Source organism: Epargyreus clarus, unplaced genomic scaffold (assembly GCF_041222505.1).
Source record: "Epargyreus clarus isolate Ecla_fem2 unplaced genomic scaffold, WU_Ecla_fem_2.2 ptg000015l, whole genome shotgun sequence".
NCBI classification, from domain to species: domain Eukaryota; kingdom Metazoa; phylum Arthropoda; class Insecta; order Lepidoptera; family Hesperiidae; genus Epargyreus; species Epargyreus clarus.
In genome coordinates, this window is record NW_027332223.1 from 14,669,760 (window position 1) to 14,696,253 (window position 26,494).

General features: G+C 35.3%; 1 protein-coding gene across 3 annotated transcripts in view; it reads right to left on the minus strand.

Moving 5' to 3' along the window:
- Positions 1-25,758, minus strand: part of spir (spire type actin nucleation factor) — a 179,731-nt gene extending 153,973 nt beyond the window's left edge. For all 3 annotated transcript variants that reach the window (XM_073081023.1, XM_073081022.1, XM_073081021.1), the window contains exon 1: positions 25,146-25,758. In XM_073081023.1, coding sequence (XP_072937124.1) covers positions 25,146-25,410 — 265 coding nt within the window. In that variant the 5' untranslated portion in view covers positions 25,411-25,758. The remainder of the gene's footprint in view (positions 1-25,145) is intronic.
- Between the last annotated feature and the right edge of the window lie 736 nt (positions 25,759-26,494).

The window sequence follows — 26,494 nt, forward strand, 5'->3', positions numbered from 1 at the left end:
ATATTAATTAAAATAATATACGATCAGATTATGAAAACAATCATCGCCGACATGTTAATCAGATTAGAATAAACTGTAAACTTGTACTTGATTCCAGTAGAGGACGTGAACAAACAAGTACCGCAGTCGGCGAGATGAATCACTCGCGGAACCCGTTTACACACAGTTCACGGTGTCAAATATTTCACGAAGTGGTAAAAATAACACAATGTGCACTTATACTGCATAGATTCATAGCATAGATTACATAGAACAGGACTACAAGTGAATTGAGGAAAAATGTGAAAGAATATGGAGTGTGAATTGAGCTGGAATAATTCGAACGATGAACGATACAGATATAAAAAAACACACACACGAATATAAAATTTGGTGGTATCGTTGAAAGGACTACATAATAAAAAATGCACTACTAAAAAAGTTACCTCGACATATAAGAAGTTACTGTAGACAATATATCCGGATAAGATTTACAGAACCTTAGATATCTTAATACATTAAAATATGTTTGTGTGAGGTTCTCTCTCCTCTTGCATGGAGCACAAATACATAATTGATGTACATCAAGATTAGTAACACAAACAGAAACTTGTGATGGAACAAGATTTCCGCTAGAAGGCTACAAAGTGCTTACGAAGAAGATAGGAAGTAAAACGACTTGTGACTTCTAAGTAAATGTTTTCAAGTCTTAACATTCTTAACTCAAGATAATGACTCAAGTTAGGAAGTCATGTTTAAGTCTTTCAGTAATATAAACAATTCTAAACAGTTTAAATTACAACTTGAATAATCAATCCTAATTATATTTAACTCGTATCTAAATATTATAACTCCCTCAAAAATGTTTGTGTAGTTACGAAAGTAAAATGTATAGATATATGTAACTTATATATAAACTCCCCTCGCACGGGAAGTTCATATCCGTTGAATTGTAAATTAATATACAATACCTATGAAACCCAAACTTGTTACTCACTTTCATTTAAAATTCTTTCCCGAAGACTAAACAAGTAAACTGTGCCATAGAATCTAACGTTTGATGGACACGAACGCAGCGTATCAATTAATCTATCAAGTGTTCGAACAACACTTTAGATGTAGATACAGAAAAAATGTTATCGAGCACGAAATATTAATGAACAAATTACTTTAATGATGTGCAAATTGAACATCACCTTTCTAAAGTCAGGTATAAAATCGGTGAAGTGATAAAAAAAATCGGAACCGATACAACGAAGATGGAAGATTAACGATTGCGGCGCCATCACTTAATGAAGTGAAAATAAAAAAAAAAATGTCAAGATGGTAACACGAGTGTCAAAGTGTTGAATTAAGAGTAATTCAATGAAAGGCGTCCTAAATACTCCGCACACCGGCGTCTCGATTCCTTCTACTTTAATGAAGCGAAACGCGGCTGTACGCCTGCCACCATTAGCGGTTTGAGTACATGTAATTATTGCATGCTTCCTGACTGTTATGTGACGCGAATTATCATGGCTACACGCTAAATGAAGCTTAGTTTAACTTAGCTTTCGTTGGTAATCACGAAAGACCTTACTTGGCAAAATGAAAACGATTCTCTAATAGTGAATTCGCACGGATTGTCTAAAACCAAACGATAAATATTATAATTAGGTAGCCTATTACTCTTAATCTTAAAACAACTTTAATTATGTTCATAAATGAATAAGTATTGTACGTAATCTTAAATTGGAAATCGAAACTTATAAAAATAAATTACTAAAAACAACTTGACTACGTTCACTCTCACTAAACTAATATAATAAGTAAGCGATAACACTTTGGTATACCAATTAGCTATAGCTAATTCTAGCAAATTTACACCTTCACGTAGCACCATTCAATATTTATTATGGTGCTGTAATATTAATAAGATGAAAAAAATCTTTGCTTTCTTTACATTTCTCTAACACTCCATATTTAAGAGTATTTTTTTGGTAGAACGTATTCACCGATACTTCGCACCTAAATGAAAGTTCGTAATTGCTCTGCTTTTCCCTCATTTCAATATTAACAGTCACTTGGATATTATCGACAACATCATAAAGAGAGAAAGACCGTCATTGGATTTAATAACCTGATAATAATATAAGCGATCGCGAAAAGATGATGATTTCGGATGGTTTCCAATTTTAATCAAGTGGCCGAAAAAAAAAGAAGAAATTGGAGACAGGGTGTTTAAGATCAAAATCATAGTGTTTTTACCAAACAAAAGAATATGTTACTAATCTTTGAACAGTGTTATTGTGAAGATATCTGATTAATAAATTCTTTAATTACTATAGCGGTCGATTCTGATTTTAATCAAAATTTCTCACATTTTTATATGACCACAACTGTTAATAAATCTAAACTACTTCTTAACTAAACACATAACGTGGGAAAATGAGGTCAAAACAAAACGAGCACCCATAGAGCCCTTGAGATGCGAGCGCAGTGAAACATCTAGTGCATCAGTACACGCAAAATAAATGAAACCGAACCATTTACCCATAAGTCAAGCCGTAGAAAGCTTCGCGATATACACGAGGTCGGTGAATAAGTTGGCCGAATTACTAAGAAAAGTGTTCCTACCGGCTAAGTGCAGTTTCTCTAATTTGTTAACGTAGTAGCTAGGCACTTTAGTTATGAAACTTTAATGTGGACGTTACCACAACGTGTATCGTGATCGTGGAAGAAAATGATATCACTACCAATAGACATAAATAAACAAAATACTATCTACAAAAAGATATTGGCTCCTTCAACGTATGTTATCTAGTATTTTTTAGAAAATAATATTAATGAATAACATGAGTTGCTAAAAGCATTCTGTAACAGATATTTCGTTTATTTAAAATTGGGACACGATCACTAATCTTAATGAAGTAGAATATAACGGAAGTTAACATAGTCGGAAATTTAACATTCTTCAGAGTAAAAACGAAATGTACATTCTCACGCTATCCTAGCAAAAACACGTTATCTATCTTGAATGGATCATGCTGAAGAAACCAGATAACGTTGCAACTTTATAGCATTTAATACGTTGCAACTTTATAGTATTTATTTATTTGACCTAATGTAAATGTAATTTTATTTCTTAACGAACAAAATATTAACAATTTTTAGCTTTGTGTTTACTCATGGAAGTGGCCGATGCATTTTCCTTTGAACTAAACAAAGCTTCTGCTTATAAATCATTCGTGAATACAAAAACAATAATACCCTTCTTCCGTTTCCAATAAAAGTGGAACAATTAGTTATAATAAGTGGTCTGGACTCGACCCTTTCGTTCAATCTAAGGGATCAGTTACCTGTTCACCGTGCGTTTCTTAAGGTCGACAATGGTCCCATAAATAATTCATCAGGATACCATGACAATAGCACCTGCTGGAAGCCTCTCGTGGGAACTTTCGCAGGCAGGGCGTTCCGCGCGGCGTAACATAGCCACGATAACGTGCTATAATTATGACTTTGAACATGCAACCGACGTAGAGTGACGTATTTAAAATAATCAAAAGCACCTTAAGAAAGACTACATTGCAGAAAATATTTTTCGTTTTAAAAATGATACTCTCTTCCTAAAAATGACTAATAACATGATGTACAGAAAGGCACCTGATCAAAAATCAACTTTAATGGATCGAATAACTTATTCAAAGTTTTCATACTGAATGTGGCACGCGAGCCATAATTACTAGAGTAAAAATATACCGCAACACAGGTCGCCATACGTCGACATACGTTTGTCGACGGAAAATATTCTAGCTCTTATCTATAAATTGATTAACTCCATAATCCCTTAACATCGGAGACATCATGGTGTACGGGAAAATATACCGTGATTTACAGCAATAGATTTGGGCTATGAACGCGAGTCATTTCAACCTCATAAATTGTCGTTTGGAACCGGACCGGGCCGCACGCGAGGCACTCATAAATTTGATACAATATACAAAAGTGCCCATTATCTCAAATTGTAAACCCTTTACGCAACACATTAGCGAGGTTTAATACAACTAAGAAATTTATTTTTACATGTTCCAACATATAAAATTCAAGGATAACGTTCACTGACTTTCTAATTTGTGAGAAAGTTAATTTTAAATTTTATCGTAGTAAAATAATTACTGGAGCGAACTGATCAATTACATACACATGTGTGAAAGGGGAACAATATTTTTACAAATATAAACTTTAGAATACGAAATTGACCATCAGTACCATGAAGATGACGAGATATCGATATAAACATTCAGGCCAAGTGGCTCTTAATATGGTACTGAATGGAGAGCGTGAGATATCGGCTACATGTGTGGGTGACAGAGAAAACACCGTGATTAAAGATGATGTCGGCATATTTGTTTAAACTGAACGGCAAACCGGAAAGCGGGAGGATTTATTACGAGATTATAAAGACATTGTAAACAATATCGAAGCACTCAATAATCAGACTAACGCGTTCATAAACCATTATCATGTTTTATGGTACTATAAATATTAATGCCTCTTGAAATCCAGAATCGTCGATAAAAAGTAAATTTTGCCTTAAAAAGCCAAGAAAGCGGAACAGTACCTTAGGGTTCTTGTCAAAGTATACAACAAGGCAATCACAAAACGACAATGCCTGTCCACAATGCTGGCATACAAAGGTCAAGTGACCGCCTACCGAAAAGTATACAAAATATTATAAAGAATACAATTCTGACACAATTCAATCAATCCACACCGTTCGACGGAAACGTTGAGAAAGTTACGGAGAAAGCGAAGGAAGTCTAGAAGATGTTTTGAAAACAAAATCGCTTGCAAGTAAATAGCGAACTGTGCGCGAAGTAATTTTAGCTAATTAGATTTCACCGACGCTATGGAAGCTCGCTCGAGCTTTCAGCGCACTGAACGTTAAATGCATTTTGTGTTTATTTTCGTGTTTGTTTTTTGTCCGCCAAACTTAAGCGACAGAGTTATATAAAAGCCGGTTAACAAAACAGATTTTAATTTCCAGATAATTAATGGAAGATATGTTATTAATTCTACGTAGAAAATATATGTGCGATATTCAAAATGTCGTCATAAAAATTATTAATACCCAACAACTTCACACGCCATAATGTGAAGTAGTGTACATGTTACACGTAGATATAAACCAGAATTCAAATAATTGAGCTAAAAATCACAGACATTCTCCAAAAAGTGTCGCATTCGTAGCAACGCAACGGCAAGTGAACAGCGACATTGACATTGAAACGCTCGCTCGTTACAGCAGCGCCGTTTCGTAATTACCGACGACTTATCAACGGACCCTGACGACGCGGTTATTCGGCAACTCCATTACCCATTGTTGAGGTAACTGTGTAATAAAATTACTACATGAATCGACCGCTAGCGTTATTTACAGATTATGTACTATTTTAGTGTGAAGTTAGATAAGTGATGTTTAATGAGATGCACACTAGGACATAAAAACCCTGTGGCCTGTCTACAAATTCTAGTCAGACTCGTCTTGTACAAATCTACATTATATGTATCCGGAAACAACGAAAACGATTATTATTATTAGTATTGTTTCCCAATTATTTGTAACGCAATTTTCGACTAAATACTTCTTTAATGGACTGTCTAAATAGTGGTGACCAAACGAATTAAAAAGAGCAAAAACTAACTGTAATTGCGGTCACCGCTGGCGTGTTCGCTCATTATAATATTAAGGGCCCAAAGAAGGCGTCGGCGGGCCGCGATTCATCTCAGAGACAAAGCAGTGGACCGTTAGCTCGCCATCGCCACTCGATGCAACTTCAATGGAAAGTAACACAAATGGACGGGAGTAACAGTTGGTGTTAATTCAGGCTATCAGTCATTAAAATATATAATTAGTCCGAAATACGAAATCCGGACAACGTCTAGATAAACTGTACCGACGGATTCACCGGAATTTGAAGATGTAACGGAGTCGGAAGATAACACGAACGCGTTCCAGTTTGTTATAGATTTATTTGACGGTACATCTTCCGTGAGAAATGCAGTTGCAACCATGTATCGAATCTAGATTAACGATATTAAAATTTTATGCAAAACACTGATAAACTATAATCGTTTCCTAAACAAAGATTTATTACTAACACAACAGTGCCATAACGGCCGAAATATATAATTACGTAATCTTAAGAGAACTGATTTTAATTTAACACACAACAAAAGTCGAACTCCCGCGTCGTTATCGCCACTAAACTCCTAAATAAGGCACGGTATTTGAGCACGCACCAAACACAACACCATGGAAATTTCACGGAAGATTTAACTGGGAGACGCACAAAAAGCGGTGGCGGCTTACGCTTCACTTGTCAGCACCGCACTACTAAGTATTCTCTTTACAAAATAGTCAAAAACAACTTGACCAAAAATAAAGTGCATTTTAAATTATGTCTACTCGTAATTTGTATGCATATGAAAGATATTTTCGTGGGAAAAGTATTCTTAAATATCAGATGATTGATAACATTTCACAGGTGTGTGACCTTGAAATAATAAATAATGTAATAGAAAGGAATAGGATAGATGACCATCCCATTAAAAAATGCATAAATTGTTTTTTTTTTTTTTAATAACAAGAGTAGCAGACAAGCATGCAGTCCACCTGATGGTAAGTGGCTACTGCCGCCCATGGACATCTGTAATCAACCCCAGATAGGATTAGATATTCCTACCTGAGGTCGGCCACAGATGCGCCGCTACCCCTGAGGACTAAGCTGGAACGCCTCGGAAAAGTCTGTCTCCCTTACCACACCCTTCAAACCGGAACACAGCAGCGCTTAACACTGCTGTTATTAGGTAGAAATAGGTGTGGCGGTGGTGCCGCCGGAGTCGAACCACAAAGGGTTCTACCACCTTTAAATTTATTGTAATATGAATTACGTAATAAATTGTATTATTCAGACTTTTTGAAATAAATAATGTACTGAAATAAGCAAACAACATAAACGTTACGCAACAGTTAGCAAGTAGTCGGCATCAGACGGCTGCCAGCGGATCAACTCTTGCGGCGATGACGCAACGGGCAGAAAAAACAGATGACATTGATTTTGAATTTTGAACTTCAATTTTACGGAAGAACAGTCACCAAGTGCCCACGCGGTTTTTTGTTTACAATTAATCCGATGTCGTTATGTAAATTTTGCACGGTCCAATTGTTTGCCGTACCGTGATTAATAAATTAGTTGATCGGCGAAATAGCGAAAATCAATATGCCATGGTATTATGCCTTTTAATTATACAGTTGCAGATAAACTAACAGCGGAGTTGCAGTAACAAAGCGGATAAGTTACTGAAGGAAATTACATTTTTTTGGTGTGGATGTGTCACTTCGAATCAATCGAAGATCTAACACAATCGGTGCAATAAAAAACAAGGTTAACAGCCGATCCTAGATAATGGACCATAAAGTTTATTGCCACTTGAGAATCCGAAAAATATACTGCACAACATCAAGGTTAATTAATGCCGCACGAAAAAGCAATTGCACATTATAAGGTACTTGTTATTTGCAAACGATTGCTTGTGCCAGCTAAACTATGTTTGTAGCTTTCATTCCTCAGGATAAGTACTGACTTAATATACCACGGCATTAAACAACGTCGTTAATAACTTAACTGCCATAAAACCCTCATCATAATGCGTATTGTTTTTGGCTAAACGCCAGTATTCTGTATTGAATGGCGTCGTTAGCCAAGCAATTAGGCGTAGACTTAAAGGATTTTCCTTACTCAAATTGCACATTACATTCCACTTGGTGCCAATTCCTTATGGAATACTTCATGTTCTAGTTTGCTCTTGGCAGCTCAAAGTAAACTTAATTATCATAAACCACTAACGTATATCTCAGTTCGTTGACTCGTTTGTGGAATGCATACATATATGGAAAGTATGACTTACATTACTTTTTATTCTTCTATCACTCTAAGTTCTAAGTAATTTTCATCATGTTCTAAGTTATCTCTTATTTATTGATCAATGACTCTACACATTGTCTCAAAAGGAAAATGTAACGAAATATTAAATGTTTGTAAATAAGAATAACAATTTGTTACGCTTTACCTTCCAATGTCTAAAATAGAAAAAAAATAATACCATAATTATGAATCAGAACAAAAACATATGCATCGCGAAAACTTCCCGACCTTGTGGTATAGCCGGATGCGAGATCGCGTTACTTCTTGTAGTAGGCTGCACTTCGTACGTAACATTATCGCATCCCAGAATACTATCGTACCTTTAATTATTATTAATACTTCTAACTCTACTCTTTCAATGAATTCTACTCATTTAGATGATAACAATATCCTCGTAGATGATAACAATATATCGTATCATGACACAATGTGGCTAATGCCTAAGTTATCGTTACTGAATTTCCTCCTTATTTCCTAGAAGATTTACATCTCTATCTCTTCTCTCTCTTTAGGTACATCCCTTGCATTGTCCTCCGAAGTAATAAGAATACCGTCTGCTTCTGATATATATGATAATTAATAGACTTGCTAATTATAGAACAAATATAATTCTAAAAATATAGTACCCGATGTAAGAAATTACTAAAATTTCGTATAAACGCCCAGTATAAGCTTAGTGATGTAAAACTAGTCATTTTATAAATAGCTTTCCTAAGCCTAGTTGAAATGCCACGTAAGTAAATCCAAGAGGAATGTACGACGCTCTCCCCGTCCTTGCGGTCGGCTGCGGTGTCGCGTTACGAGGCCTTGTCACCTTGCTGCACCGTCGCGGTCGTTCCTCGTGACGTCGTGACGTCGACGACCACAATCACGTCGTATTGGACATCGACTGTGTTAGTCTCGTGAGCGATTGCTTGTGATGTCTCTTTTGGAACACGTTAGCCTCCGCTAGGTTCAGTTATGTTAATTTTGATGTCATCAATATTTTTACCACAACTTTCAACAAATCAATTTTAGAAACTAGAAATTTACTGCTGAGCTTCGCCATTTAGTGCCACTTAAGTAGTCATGTGTCTTGTCATTCGCGGATTTTTCCTGTCCGCGGGTTGTCCTTTGAACGACGCGGTCTTTTGCTTATTACTTAAGTTTGGCATTCTCGACAATGTCATAAGTCAGTTACCATGTTTCTCTTCGGACTTTACCATTGCTTACTATTCAGTAAATTGTGACTCTTACAGTAAATTAACACAGGCACACCTCTCCATCACATCACCTACTGTCTCTTATCTTTATGTGTGAATCAAATATTATTAAAGCCGAGTTCCATTGACTGCTTAGATAACGCTAAAATAATATGGGCTGTGTCCAGCGACCCGTTAACCAGTTGTCAATATCCGATCAAGGGAGGAACTGGAACACGAGGTATCATATGTCAGCCGCCCACGGGGTCCCAAGGCCGCGTGCACACCTACGCCCCAGTTAGGCAAAACCCACTGGCCCATTGTGATGTTGAATCATGTCGTGTGTCATGTGTGGAGTAGGTATTAGGGTTACGTATTAATATGTGCAGGTATTGTTTATAACTTTCTTGGCTACGATCTATGGGTGCCAAAAAACTTTCGTATCTAATGTTTTATTAATTTCTTAAGTATTATAACCGGAGCAATAACAGCCAAAGATTTGTACATTAAAAACAACATTAAAAACAGGTTTAGCAACGACCTATTACCATATATCCTTCATCCGAGCAGCAAGCTCTTATTCTTAAAATACAATTCCAAGACCGCATTCATTCTGTTTTCAAAGAAAAATATAATGTTTTCTAATTACAAATTTATATATACCACATTTCTTGTAGGACATTTGCAAATATGTTATTATCTTTTTAATAAGCTATTGTTTTGGACTAAAATTGCCGACGTATGTGCCAAGATTGTACAACCCTAAGTTGTTGTTGCCAAGATTGTACAACCTGCAAAACACACATGGTGCTAGGACTATTACGCACGGTGACAAAACTGCCGACTGTCGAACTGTTTTAAATAATGATAAATCCTATGATAACATACGGCGATATCATGTTCAATGACATTAGACAGTGGCGGCCTTGCGTTATACTCATACTTCCATAAGTACATACACACGCTCTGATTGCGTCCGTCAGTCTGTCCAATTCCTAGTGGCAACACTGTTCTGAGTTATTATAATGACATTTATTGTAACCTTGTAAAATTCAATAAATATTCGTAAACAAATAACACTTTCTGTATTTATCGCCTATAATTTCTAATCTATTTCTAAAGGACCATGAACTCATGCTATATCGGGAGCACTTAAGCCAAAGGCATAGAAAAAACCTAAAATGATCATCTATTATCTGCTAAGCCGGAACTGCGCTGCCCTATGCAAGTTGCCAGTAAATACTAGATTTAGTAATAATTTAGACATAAACAAAGTTTTAAAGATATGACCATTTTTAAGGGGCAACATTATGCAAGAGATGTAAAATTACCCATTTTTCACTAAATCGCTAAAATGTTCAAGACATTTTAAGATTTTTTAAATCCAGCTATTACATGACTCAACAACATATTCATATTATATTAATATCTAATCATATCTGATACTAAATTTACTTATGACGTGCGAGATAAGAGAAAAATCAATAGATACAGTTGATAACGCACTTGACAAAGAAACTTTAAACAGATGAATGAGTACGAGATGATACACACTTTGTAGATAAATGGATTTAATTTTAACAAATTGAATGCCCTTGGTCTCGTTGAAGTATTGATTTGTAATATTCGTCCTTTTATATCTACAAAAATTATATATATTGAACATTAAGACAAATGGCGCAATAACGAAAATACCCACTTTCAATATGTACAGAGCCACCCACTATCGCCTTTAAAATGATAAAAGCATGAAAGGCACGGAAAACAGAGCAGGATTTTAATGTTAAGTGACAAATATCGTTCATACTTCGTGAAGCACGTTCAAAACAAACGTCCGTATACAATCTGATGCATGAAATGTCCGAAATTTCTGACTTATCGACGAATTCCATTCAGACTTTTGATCCTGCAGAGTAGCTTTCATTCCTTTTATACTAGATATATGAAGAACAAAATCGTAGACGACGACTATTAAATATAACGATATTGAACAATGACATCATTTCAGGCAAAGGCAATGATAACCTTAAGTAAAAATTACCACAACATTAAAGATTATCGCAAAATGTATATGAAGATGATGTAATTGTCAAGAAATCGTCTGGCCTTGCCTTATCGCTAAATAAAGCGAGCAAAAGAAATGGACATGCAAAACATTTTGCGAAATAAATATGTATTGATAACAAACGTAAAACGATAAGTACCTTTCACTATCTATTGGGTAAAGTTCTTAAAACAGGTAAATACAAATTTCGCGAGGCTCGATTGCTTTTGACTACACAATATCTGACATATCTTATCTCGACTTTTTTATAATAAGACATTACATTCAGAATTTAGACACATGTGTATTTAGTATGGTAGACTACATAGTGTCGTAGCGAAAAGTTATCTTGTTTACGCCCACCGATCAGTATGCAAAATACGTAAGACTAGATTCTTTGCCCTAGACAAGATGATTATGTAGACAAGAAAAGTACCGCGAGGATTATCTTGGATCATAATATAACCGCACCAAGTAATCTCCAACAGCTTTCCAAGGGAATCTTAACGATCCCACGGGCGCAAATTTACTTGTACCATCTATCGGAACACATAAAAAACGATAAACAAAAGTTCTACGAGACCCTCGGTTCCCAAGCATCTAGCGAGCTTACGAAACTTACAATTTCATTAAAATTATCTTCGCCAGATAAAACAGGTTCCCCTTTCTTAAATTATTAAAAGAACACCCGGGGGCTCCATTGAAATTTCCCACTGATTAAGATAGGTACACACACCGGGGCCTAATACGGCCAACGTGAAATATACAATCGATATTAAGCGTTATTCACAATATAACCAGAAGTGAAAGTCGTTTGAAATGTAACAGATGACGCGATTACCTTCATAATCGATGTACACACGCCGCAATGGGATCGATAATTCACAATGAAAACATCATTTGCCGACGAAATTACAATCGTAACGTTCGAACGGAGAAAGCACACGTTAGAAACATAAACTGTGGTCTTACATTACGTTAATAGATCAAAGCACATAAAATTAAATGTATGGAATAGAAAATTTAATTATGGAGTAAATATTAGGATTGCAACGTACAGCTATATAATATTTTACTTCGTAATTAAATTCTATATTACATACTCTTAGTTAAATTAAATTTAAATGTTTATGGCAGAGACTACTATATTGGTCTGAAAGGTACGCAGAAGGTTGCCGATTACATTCCCGACTATAAAGACATACTCGTTAAATTATCATTTTACATTCTATCAGAGTCTATGTTTTCATGTATCCATGGTACATACCTACCTACTTACAGTAAAACGTAGGGCGAAACTATTAAAACTAATAACTTTAGTATTATTGATTTTTCACAAGCTTAATACGACAAGGGTCAATATGACAGTATGGGAATGCACTGCAAAGCGAGAAATATTCGAACACATAAGTCATTTAATAGGTTCAGAAGCCTTACAAGCCTTAAAGCAATCTGTATAATGTAAGCGATAACATCTGACGTAATACCGCTACGATATTTATAGTTTACTGTCCGTGTAATGTATGATCGAACACTGATTTGTATAAAAACATAGCACCAAACATGTAACTTAAAATTTGACTGCACGGAAACAGCTGTACCAATCTGTTCCGATTGGGTAGTATTCGCAGAAAAATTGCAACAATTTGTGCGTGAATGAGTGCCACCTTTTAGTAGTATTCAGAATAGACAGAATAAAATAAATAAAAATAAATTTATTTCATTACATTGCAATGATTTCTTGCGACTTTTTCAGAAATGAAAACGACTCTATATACGCCTACTTTTAACCCCGGTTAACTAATGTTTTGAAGTTTAAATTGTCTCCTGTAGAACTCATATTAAACAGCTATAATAATCACTTCGGAAGGTATTTCGCTGAAGTGATTAGGCCCCTGCGCCGGTTTATTGGCCATTAAATTTTCACATACGCTATGATAAAGCTCCCAACAAAAATCGCACCACCTACCAATATCCTATATGTTAAAGTATTCCTTTATAGTTCCTATATATATTTAAAGTCAATCCTTAAGTGCGACAAATGCATACATATTATATTTGAATCAGATTTTTCAACACCTTGATGCACGATTGGTCTAAGTCCAAGGGTTACAGATATTACAGTCAACTACTAGATAAGTGTAAGGTTTCCTTCAATGCCAACCGTATCATTATCAAACCCGAACTATGAAAACGTAACCGTTTACAATTTACATAACTACATTATCAATAATACAAGTTGTACTACAATTATTGTCAATAGAAATGTCAAATGTCCTTCCAGTATTCACTGCTTCTACAGTAGAGGTCCTTCTCATGAAAATCCACTCAAATTAGGTTCAACCTTTTCAAAGGACCAGCTTGTATTAATAGATAAAAAAATCAATACATATTACGTAGGTATAAATATTTTATAAATAATGGTCTTTGAATGTATCGACTCAATACGGATCTGACGACTTTCCCATGCACTAGAGTTCATAAAAATGTCATTGTTACAATTCCGATCATCAGTCATTACATACAGCTCAAACGCACCATCATCAATTTATATAAATGCCTCATTACTGTATAAACACAAAGGCATTACATAACTGGCTTTGATCTGTTACGTTCAATATCTCTATGTCGATTGTAATGACGGACTTATCTCACAAGTCTGAAACTTGTATTCACTAATGATTTGTAGGATGTTACAGTCACGATTCTTAAACTAGGCTAACTACCACTCTTTTTACGTCTTGTTGGCTACGAATCTCTCCATCTAGGGAACTCAAAGTTCTTCAAAATCTTCAATGCATAATGGTAAAATAAGTATTCGACACGCTTTGAAGGTAGTAGAACCCTTTGTAGTTCGACTCCGGCGGGACCACCGCCACACCTATTTCCGCCTTATATCAACAGTGTTAAGCGCTGCTGTGTTCCGTTTTGAAGGGTGTGGTAAGGGAGACATACTTTTCCGAGGCGTTCCAGCTTAGTCCTCAAGAGTAGCGGCACATCTGTGGCCGACCTCAGGTAGGAATCCTATCTGGGGTAGATCACAGATGTCCATGGGCGACAGTAGCCACTTACCATCAGGTTGCCTGCATGCTCGTCTGCTACTCCTATATTATAAAAAAAAACGTTAAATTTAATACATTAAAACAATTATCTTGTGATATTTAACTCCACTATAAGAAATATGTTAAAAGAAAAATACTTGAGCCTATTTTTAGTTCACCGTTTATACTCTTCTCAAAATTTACTTTGACGTAGAGTGCTTTAACGCAATAGATCGAAACCTTGCAGCACCTCCGGTTCACCGACCCCAGTTTCCCAATCAGGTGCACTTGGTTTTTCTCGACGCATCGCTGCGTTTATCCGACGTTTAACGAGCGGTTACCCACTCACTGTTTAATGACAACCTCTTATTCATGATGTAATAATTACTATACTGACGCGCTTGCCTCACAGCGTGGTAGATAATGTTTTTATTAGACAGATTACTGTTGCGTAACGCATATTTTTCTAAGACATTACATTATTATCAATGTTTTTACTAATAATCATATCAATTCTTATTATAAGAATTACGTTTATGAATTTAATATAATTAATTCGATCTTCCCCTATACTGCCATACATGAATTCCAAAGTATTTTACCATTACCACCTTGATTTAAACAGGGTATACCTATAGAACTTTACATTAAGTCTCAAAATTAATTTCAAAATAAAATTTAAATGTTCACTTACTTCAAATGAAACGTTATTTGGCGCAAAGGTCGTCTGTACATTATCACCAGCTGATAATCAGTGCAGTAACAAGTGCACCACACACATGTACACCTACTTATACATGATTTTGATAACCACACATACGCGACAGACTGAGCGATAATGTCACTATAACTGAATAAATCACTGCCGGGTAATGTAAAATTAACTTTAATTTCCTTTCTGCGGTAATTACAATCCGGCAATTGAGTACATATTTTTACACCACATAAGAAACAAAGAAAAATGCAGTACGACGGTAAGTGGCCACTGCAACCAATGGACCTCCATAATCAATCCCCGATAAGATTAGCGTCCTACCTGAGGCCACAAACGCGTCGCTACCTCTAAGGACTACGTTTGAACGCATTGGATCAGTAGTAAGGGTATAAGTATCTTACCACACCCAAATCATAATACAGCAGTGCTTAACACTACTGTTATAAGTGTGGCGGTGGTGTAGGCTCCGGAGTCGAACCACGAAGAGTTCTACCACCTTATAATAACATGTGAACAAGCACGTAGTGTTAAAGGGTCTCAGCACCCTAAATTATCCCCAGACCAAATTAGAATTGTATTCATTGCTACACCGCAGCTAAGAATTTGTTATATGTATTTCGGTTAAATGCAAAACAAAGGCTTATGTTTCCGGGCAAATACCTCGCGGTACGGGCGGCCAGGAATCTAGGTGACCCGCTCCCGGGTCTCTCTGGTTTATTAAAACGACCCATTTTATCAAGGCCACGGATACCTTAGCGTCTAAATATAACATGTAATAGGTCTACAAATACAGTACTTCGATTTTCGGATATATTAATTACAGATATAATACAAGATATACGTGATGGCGATAAGATAAAAGAATATCTACTCTATTACATCAGAAGTGTTTGTATAGGCAATTTCTAAAGTATTTTCGACACTAATCAGAGTAATCAACAATAATTTCTTGTCGTAACGTTAAAAGGTTTTTTTCTCAATCATCAATTCACAATCAATACAATTAAGTAGTGGACTCAAATAAACAATAAACAAAAAAGCTTTACGCTCTTTCCTTTACTATTTAGTTGCAGTACAAAGAGTGGTTAATAAAAAATATTTAGTCACTGTAGCCGTAGCGAGTCGGCCTTCGTAGCCGCAGATTGCTTCAGTGTATTGTTTACAAATAAGTTTGAATACTGAACAAGCGTGCATTTCATTATCATGAGTCGCCCAGTGCTTTGCTAAATAATTTTATGGTAATTTATTTTAATGCGATATACGATACGAATACTCACTGGTATTGGGTAAACTTTTTGTGTAATGTTTTATAGTTTCGTTATACCTAAACTTATGTTTCTTATGAATGTCCCAATATTTTAGTTGTTATACCTCGCAAGATTTTTGAATGAAAAGATTTATAATAGCACTGTCTTCATCTCTTTCTTCGCACACTTATGGCGTCACTATTACGTCAAATATACATATCTGCTGCTCAAAATTTTATACTTCTGGACCAATCGGATCTAGATGAGTTTTTTTAAATGTTAAGATAACTTTAAATGAATAAGTGAATTAAATTGGAATGTATGAATTGATTTTAATATAACTACCAATTCCAATACCAACATATTTGGCTGTCTACGAGCTTTATCTTAGACTGTATGCATGTGATTTCAAAATAAGTACCGATATCAATTTTTATCTGTCTGCTGCTGGCTTATCACGCTAATACTTTCAGACTAAGAATGGGTGATCATAAATGTTTTAATGATATAATAGTACTTTTTAGAAAATATCCAATTTTAGGTAATATCCCACAGGAAAAAAAGAAAGACGTTGACGGAGTTGTGCGCACGATTCGTGTTATATACGAATTATATAATATACAACAGTGCAATTCATAATTCATTCTTGCTTCGAATTACGATTTAATACTGAGATCTATGTTTACAATTTCCCGACCACATTACACAATTTATAGTTACATAAAAACGAGTATCGCAAATGGAAAATGGCGGCAATAAACTTAAAACAGGAATTTATCAACATGACAGAGAGCTATTGCTTTTAAATTTAGAAAATGATAACTGGTGGCGGAAATGGCAAGAAAAAGGCAGCGAGTAATCTCCCGGACGTGACGTCACGTTTGCGAGGAACGTAGGCGAGCTTAATGGTGGGGCATATCGATCGACCTTGAAGCGGCAAGGACGTCGCACCCCTGCGGTGGCCTGACTCGTGTAACTAATGGGCGCGGTGCATTTCTGTTGCCTTGGTACTTTTTATTAACATTTAATGAAAGTTTTTCAAATTACAGCTAGGTTTTGCTTTTTCCCACGTAGGCGAAGGGCTCTTGACGCTTTTCGAAATGTCAAAACTTTTTACGGCGACAGTGTTCCGAGATTCGTTAATTTTTTTAAAGAAAACTATGGAATTGATGTTACGTAATTACGTGGTTTTTTTTTTCTATCGTACAGTTTCTTGCAAGATGGCTACAGATTTTTGTAAACATTAAGTAAATTATCTTAAGTAAATCAATCTTCAGTTAAAAGTTAACTACATGTTTAAAGTAAGTATTTAATTTCATCACAAGTCAAATCAATTTTTAACTATAACGAATTTGCAATTTCCCCATTGTTAAAAGTCAATTTGCAGATGGTGCAACTATGAGAACCTGGTACGTACCTATTTGGCTAATTTAATATCTGACAAGTACAATGAAATTTCATCATTCATATTCAAATTTCGCCGATTGCGTACTAAGGTGTTGTAAGGAAATGCGATTGTACATTTGGAATCGAAACAAAACTGTAACGAATTGGATCATTGTTATCAATCTAATACTAACGATGCAATGCATACGACACTAGCAATGTGGTTTTGTTTTTTAATTTCATCATTATATTTCGTGGAATTGAAATCTAGCACTACAAAATTTATCAGAGATTGAATATGTTTCGCAGCTAAAGGCTAAAGAATCATTAATATAAAAGGGTTTTCGGTTAAACTCGTGATGGATCGAGCGAGACAACACTCAAGGGACCAACATTTTATTCATACACGTTGTCAGTTATGAATCAAGTTTAGCTTAACTTGAAAAATTCGCAATCATTTACTCAGACGAACGCGTGTGAACAGAAATCGGCTGGAAGCCTTGGATACATGTGACAAGAAAGAGGTTTTCAAACTTATTTCGTGTACCTATCTCGCACTTTTAGAATCAATTAAGTATTATATTCTAGCGCCCCCAAAGGTCGGCGAAAAAAAAAAGTTATAAGATTAAGATGTCTGTGAAATATGTTCTTGAAAAAAGTACTTACAATTTATGTCTGGTAAAGAAGCCTCACACAATTATTTAAACATTGCCCTCTATAAACGTATCTTCGATTCAATATACCATTCATACCTAATAACTTATTACATCTTAAGTAGAGCCTCAAGAAATAAAATAGAAATAATAAATAACATCACGTCAGCCAATACAATTCGCCCTCAACAACAATGCGTGAACCGCCCGAAGGCTACAATTGTTTACACAATCTATATTTTGTATTCTCTGTACCAAAAAATAACTAAATAACAAGTTCTTACAATAGTCTGATAACAATCCATGGTAGTCTAAAAACAAAAGATAGGAATTTCGTCGCTATTAAATTATACTTGCTCACAATGGTATGAAGATATTTGTGCATGATACCGCAATTTTATTGTTAATCCTAGGCAAATATGGGTATCCTGTACCTACACAATACTTAATGGACAGTAGGGAAATATATACCTATGTTTATTTAGTAATTTTGGGGTTATTAAGAAAATAAAAACTAATTAGTTAATTTGTTATTTTATAAAATCAATTGTTCTAATTCTTGCGCATGTAATTAAATGTTAGACATACCTATTTTGAGTTACATATACAAGATAAACAAGGTGTGTCAAGACTAGAAAAATGGCACATTCGGCTACATAAAACGGTAATATACATTTAGTTTTTAATACCCGATATTCATCTTATAGGCTGCCAGTATTGTAGACCAATATACATTTTATTGGTTAATAAAATAACACAAAGAAAGATTCATTCATTCAATAGGGTCTATAAATTATACACTTGACAGATCTCATGGTTACCGTTCTAGGAAACTGTTTGACAGGTAAGCAACCCACGGAATTCGGACAGGTTACGGATAGAAAAAAGAACACAAAAAATATTTCATTCTATTGTCCGCTTATTACATTTTCGGAAACGGTACCAAAAAAGGCAATCTTATTTATTGACGTTCTACAAAAAGGATTCCTATGTAAATTGATTTTATTTCGTCGCGTCAAACGTGCCGATAGCTATTTTTTTGCTGGAGAGGAATCTTGGTAGCTTCTTAAGACTGATCGCTACTGTTTGTGAGGGTGAGGTGATTTTCTAGGCTTTTCAGGCAAGCATCGTATAATAAAAAAAAATATTATACGCTATATTTTTTATTATTCCTATGTGCAACTTACGTCAAAAGGTTACTGAAATCTAACTCCATAGAAGGTATAATTACTTCCTAAATGGCTTATGAATTATTTTTTAATTTGTCACAATAATATTTCAGTCGTGTTCCTGGCCTCAGAAGATAACTCAAGTGACAACATCATTTATTATATCTTTATACTTGTGTGCACTCTCCGCATCAAGTGCAGGGAGATAAATTGCCAAGTTAAACTGAAAACATGACGTCATAGTGGAAGCGCTCCCTGCACGCGAAACTACTGCTACATTTTCCGTAAATAAAAAGATAAAAAAGAAAAACAATGTGCGCTATCGGTTCAATGTCAATCACGAACGTTACAGTTTAGCCAAAAAAATAAGTTCATTCATTCATCCATCTTCCGGGACTGAGACCCGTTTCACACGCTCGCATCATGGCGGAGAAAACTCGGATACTCTGACAGAACAATAAGCGCCACATGAATATTGCTCGGCAAAAACTAACGACGCTATAGAAAGACGAGAGTAGAGATAATAAAAATCTACATGTAACCTTTGTTCTTGCACCCGGCGAGCCGTAAAAGTCATTAAGTTGTTTAATTACGTGCAAAGAAAACATAGTTCGTATCGAATTGATCCGATTTATTACGGGCTAGATGACACCCTGGCATGAGAAATAAACATTAAAAACACTCCATTAAAGGTTTTTTGTGCAATAAAAACTAATTTTGAACGGTTCCATCTAACAAAAATTGTAACTTTTATATCAACAGCACTAAAAATCTAATCTTATTTAAATATCTCATTGTTAAATCAAATAGTGTTGAGAATACTCTAAACAATCACTGCTATTTTAAACATTAATCATTGTTCCTAAAACAGTTCATCAGTTTATCTCAAAATCTAGCCTAAATAATTCAGTTGCTTTGCCTGTAGATCAAATTTAGTCAGATGATTAATTAAATTAAAATTATCTAGGCTAAACGGATAATCAATGGTAACCAGACCGTACAACCGCTGTTACGCAACTAACGCAGCAATTGCAGCAAAAAATAGACAATAAATATGATCTATGGATAGCACAGATTATGTAAGAAAACATCGATCGGAGCATAGCAAAGCTGTGTCTTTACGGTGAGACGGGATGTCGACTGCTGTGTTACGTAACAGATATGCACTAGAGTACTAGACAGCTAACCTCCGCATGCGTATGGAATTTTGATGCTTTTGTAAACTAATTAAAAGCAGCAAATACTTATAATTATACAGTGTCTACTCTACATGGTACCTGCGTATCTACGCATCCTAAACATTTTTGGAATAAAATTAAGTCTGTGCCACACTATCATTCCGTGCAACTTCCATTAAAGTAGGTCCAGCCGGTTTCATAATCAGCAAATTCGTCCAGACATGAATATTTTTTTACAAATTGTGTATCACCTATTTTATAAGCGCAATAAAATCAAATGAAGATATGATTAAAGTGGTATAATTGTTCGAGGCTAGTACTTGGTAGATGACTAAGTCAATAATTTTTTTTCGACTTTTTAAAAAGTTTTTTCTACGTAATTTGATTAATGAAGGTACAAATATTTCATAGTAAATTTTAGTTTTTATTGTTTTTTTTTTCATACATAAAATATATGCTGCCCGCGCCCCGGCGTCTATAGCGTAAATAAAAATTAAAGGATTTTTCGCTGTCTATGTTCCGCCACGTCCCCAAGGGGAAAGTGGATTGAGTATATAGCTAGGGTATACGTAGGTAAAGCTTTGGTTGGCACTCAACTCAACAGTAACTTATATGAACACCATTAAGTTAATTAATTTAAAAAAAAAATAATTTGTGATAAACAAAACCATACCTATTTTAGGAACACGTTGTTGTTATGCTGAACAAATAAAAAACGTAAAAAAAATATAATAATCAACAACTCATTAAGGGTAAATACTAAACATAATTACCTGTAATGAAGTGCTGATAACAACATTAATTTAAAAATCTGTTTACTTCTGCTAAAGCTAAATCAAGCTCATAAGTCATTTCCATTTTTCAGTCGAAAAATTTCAAAAAAATAAATTACATATATACTAATATGCTTAGGTGGGACGGTGAGTTATTAATACAACCAGGTTAAGTCTGAACGTATGCTTTCATTTTTCAAAAAAAAACAAGAAATATGTTCTTATATAAAATAATTTTATATACATACATTCAATTTTAACTTTCGCTTTTAATATTAGTGAGAATGGTTACAGTTTATGAATGATCAAAGCCAAATACGATTAACGCGTGGGCGTCGAAACACTAAATATACAGTAAACGTAACATACCATATTTATATGCATAAAAAGTTACTCATAATTAGATAAAAAGATTACATTACATAACAGCTCGATGAACCGTAATCTATTACGAGCATAGATAACTAATGAAAACTTTGATTTTATCTTTTTTCTTATGAAATAATTTATGAGTGGTCGATTGAAATGGATTATTAACGACTTCCCCTTGATGTCGCGAGCCTAAAACATCTGTAAACAGATATTATCAGGGTAAAGCGTAAAATCGCACGAATGAACAAACCTGAATTCTTCTGGACAAAATAATCGTAGACAACGTCTATTTCCTAGTGGGCTGGCCAAAGCTATCAGCATAGTATTAATAGCTAACCAGAGTAATCAGTTACACACCTTTGCACCTTTGCATATAAGGCTCGTCGAAATAGAATCAGCTATTGTCATACATCAAACTTTGTATGTAATAAGGTGCACATTTCATAGTAAATGAGCTCAAGCAATGTAGGTAATTGTATTTACTGTGTTTCAAAGAGATAGTTGAATTCCATCAACATGTAAATAAGTATGTCCTCATATGTTGTCAAGCACTAAAAGAGCCTTAGGGAGTCAGATACATCACGCAAGGTAAACACCGATCCGTTCCATATGCATTTACAGATGACTGATAGATATGAAGACCCTCCATCAGGGCCGCCCATATAATTCAAAATAAAAGATAGATATCATAAATCTTAGGTACACTCTTTGTTCTTTATCGATACAGAATAGGTTTAAAATGTTGTCAAAAAACTTCACGTGTTTACTCAGATATCTATTGTGCGAATTTAGTAGCAAAACGATAAATAAAGCAAGGGCACTAATTTTTACGACATTCACTACGTACCGATGATAAACGTTATCACAAGGTCATTTAACAATAATGTTAACATAATCAGCTAACGTTTTCCACGCTAATAGTCCCACGAAAATGATGAAAATGCAAAAATATACAGAACGTGGAGAAAAGTCTAAATGCACCAGACGTGTCTACTTGGACAAGCCGGAACCTTCTGTGCGTCAGAACAACTTCCTCACGCAGTTCTTATCAAAATGTCTAACATTTATACATCGATATCATGTATTACCTACATAAAAATGCTAGAAACATTCATCGCCACAGTAGTTTTAGGAGCTATTGTGTTCCGTGTTCCGGTTTGACGATTGGTAAGGGAAGCATATTTATCCGAGACTTTACAACGTCCTCAGAAGAAATATATTCTTATCTGGGATTGATAACAGATGTCCATGGGTAGTTACTTAACGTCATATGGACTGAATACACGTTTGTTACTTCAATGCTATAAAAATACCTCCATCCTTATAACCCAGGAGAATACGAATCAGGCAAACATACGCAATATCAGTCTGGTATAAGAGAATGTGGCTATGCGTTTCTTTTAATGCCAGATGAGTCGCCAATTCGATCTTATTCATCTTACACATCCGTAGTTTTTTCTTTTGCACGACTCATGATGCGAAGCATCAGAGAGTGCTTTACGATCGAAAAATTTTTTTCGCTTCATTTTGGCGGCTATTTTTATTATTATAGCCTTGATAGTTCACGGAATCAAGATATTTTGCATACTATTGTCGAGATAATTTAATGGAGATTAATTCCATACTTTTTAAAAATTGATTTACTGCAATAGAATTGGAAAAAAACACCAAAATAGGTCAAAAAAATTTCCTGTCCGTCATGTGTGAAACCTGAAAACACTGTAACTTGTGAAAAAATCCAACATTTGAGTTTTTTTTTTTTTTAATTCTAATCGACGATTGTAGGTCACTGAATGCGAATGATTAATTAATTCAGTGTCGTTTAATTGCAATTAATAAAAAACGAAAACTACAAGACTGTATATCTATAGATATTATGTACATTTATTCCACCAGGGGCGCTTGTGCAGTACCTTCTTCCTACTAGAGCTGTTTTTTCGGCAATTAATTTTGAACGACTTAAGTTTTTTTTTTTTTATATTTCATAATTAAATGAGCATTATGAGTCGTGCACTTTTGGATTTTCCAAACTTTTAATGATATAGGAGTAGCAGACGATATAGAAGCATGCAGTCCACCTGATGGTAAGTGGCTACTGCCGCCGACATCTGTAATTGTTAGCCTAACGGCGAACCAGGCGATTTTATAAACAAATTTATGTATTGATATAGGGAGTATAGGTATAGAGCTACATATGTATTAAGGTCTGCGTAGTAAGATTTGTTGAATAAAATAGTTCTGTACTGACAGCCTCTGGGCAAAGACGTATTTTCATTTACCGAATCTCCCAATACTTCTGACATCGCCGACATCTGTAATCAACCCCAGATAGGATTAGATATTCCTATCTGAGGTCGCCTCGGAAAAGTCTGTCTCCCTTACCACACCCTTCAAACCGGAACACAGCAACGCCTAACACTGCTATTATTAGGTAGAAATAGGTGTAGGGGTGGTGCCGCCGGAGTCAAACCACAAAGGGTTCTACCACCTTCAAAATCGTAATCGTAGTAGATGTTAAAGTATTAGTTATATTATGGAAATTTGGATACGTTTATTCCGGGTCTATCTACAGCATTCATATATTTTCAATTTAAGTATTATCTATTAAATTAATACCTATTCGAAGATAAAAAAATCCATAAAATGGCGACGTGCCCGATAAGACGAAATTTCAAGATTGCGTTCGGGTCATTTACATAGCTTCCAAAAAACATAAAACGCGTAATTAATACGTAATTAAAATGTTTTATTTAAAATTATGCAAGTAAAATCTATACAGTAACAAAATAATAGTGTTTCTATAATTTAAAATTTTCAGCACATTCGTAACTTTGCGTTTCGAGTCATTTGAGTAACCCCTTACGACTGAACAAATAACGACGAACTTTCGCGGAAAATAGGACTTCGTAGTTTTAAAATCCACATAAACGAGAGGTATGATAATATACTCGTATCTACGTACTTAAAAGTAAGTTGTGGATGATATATTAATTCCTTCTTTTACTAAATTTATTGGCATCATTTATAGGTACTTTCGTTGTTATATAAAGAATATATTTTCATAAAATTCTCTTCGAGTTTAATGAATTTAACTACCTACCTCAGACTGGTGCATAATAAAGTAACACAAACTTTAAATTTTCTTTTAGTTATTTCTTGTAGTTATTATTTATTAAGAACAGACATCGCCAACTTCTGCGGCAACTGTTGATAACAAAACAGCTGATAAAACGAGAAATGACATTGACGTCCTGAAAATGAGAATATTCCGTTTATGCTGATCAATCACATTGTCACCACTCTGCATAAATTGACACTATCATACACTTGTGTACTTCTCAGATAAGGTTACAAGAAGGTGGAAATGTGCAGAATTTAGTATGTATACAAGAGTTGGGAGTTGTTGGGTATTTCTATTAAACGGATTAAACTTGACTTACCTCCTGTATGCAGCAGCGTGCCAGGGTGGACCGTGCCATCCTTATGTATATAAACATGCCATAACTCCGTTGCTAAGTAATAAGCGGTCCCTTCGTCGAGGCACTTTTGGAAGCACCGGGCACCTTGGTAGAACAACGCCCAGGCGTGCTCTTCGCTAATATTCGAGTTGAAAGCTTGAAGAATCTGCTGCAAACTCAAGCAGTCGGTCGCGTCCAGCGAAACCTCCGTCCCGCCGGCCGCACCGGCGCCTTCCTTGCGCATCATCGCGCTAGCCTACCGCACCCGGACCCATCCTTGCATGTCACGAGCTCACAGCACTTCCACTACACTGCAGCACCGGTTATCGTTTCACGAAATGTTCAATTTTGAAACACTAAAATTTATCACGTTACATATAATTTGCGAATCATAATAAAAATGCGTTTGTCACCGACTCCCCCCGAAACGTCACTGTCACTTTGTTTGCGTTCAGTAAGTGGGTGGATATTTTTTTCCGTAGTTGTCGGGTGGTTTTACGTTGTTGTGATCGCGAGAGCGCGTGCGCGGTTGTACGGTGAACGGCACACTACACGTACTCTGTTATCGGCGGCTCGAGCCGGACTGGCCGCGCGACCGGCTCTCGTTCGCAGACTCCCTGGCACATCTCGCGCCACCCCGGACGGAACACTTCCTCCTTCCTCAACTTTTCTACACGCCACACACTTAAGCCCTTACAGCTCCAACCAACTTACAGTTCCAACAAATTATAGGACAATAATAACATACAAATCGTCCTTACCACTTGAATGACTCGTAATAATAGGATCAAAAAAACGATACGAATGATTATAATAATATGAAAACAATAAAATCCCACGTTGATATATTGTACCTTTCTTATCAGTAACTACATTTAATTTTGTAACCATATACAGAAAAGTTTTCGTACTACACCATTACTACACAATTAGTTTCCAGAAATAACTCTTTACCTATTCAACAATAGTGTTATAGTAAAGCAATAGTACACAGTAATCATCACGTAATTAACAAGAAGTGAAGAAGTACAAATACGATTCACTTGTATTGCCATCACTCAAAACACGTGCACTAATCACTAGATAAACAAAAGATAATTTTGAATCTATTCGTATTACCAGTATTATTTTAATATATTTTGAATATTGTACAATAACTAAAGAAGTATATATCTGCGTAGGCAGTATAAAAATATTAATCTCAGGAATGTATGGTAATCTACTATGTGACTACGGGAAATGGCATAATGATCATCAATACCCGAATATATCCACGTACACGATGGTAAATGTAAAATTTACAGTGGAAGCCGACCCGAAATAATCCGTAA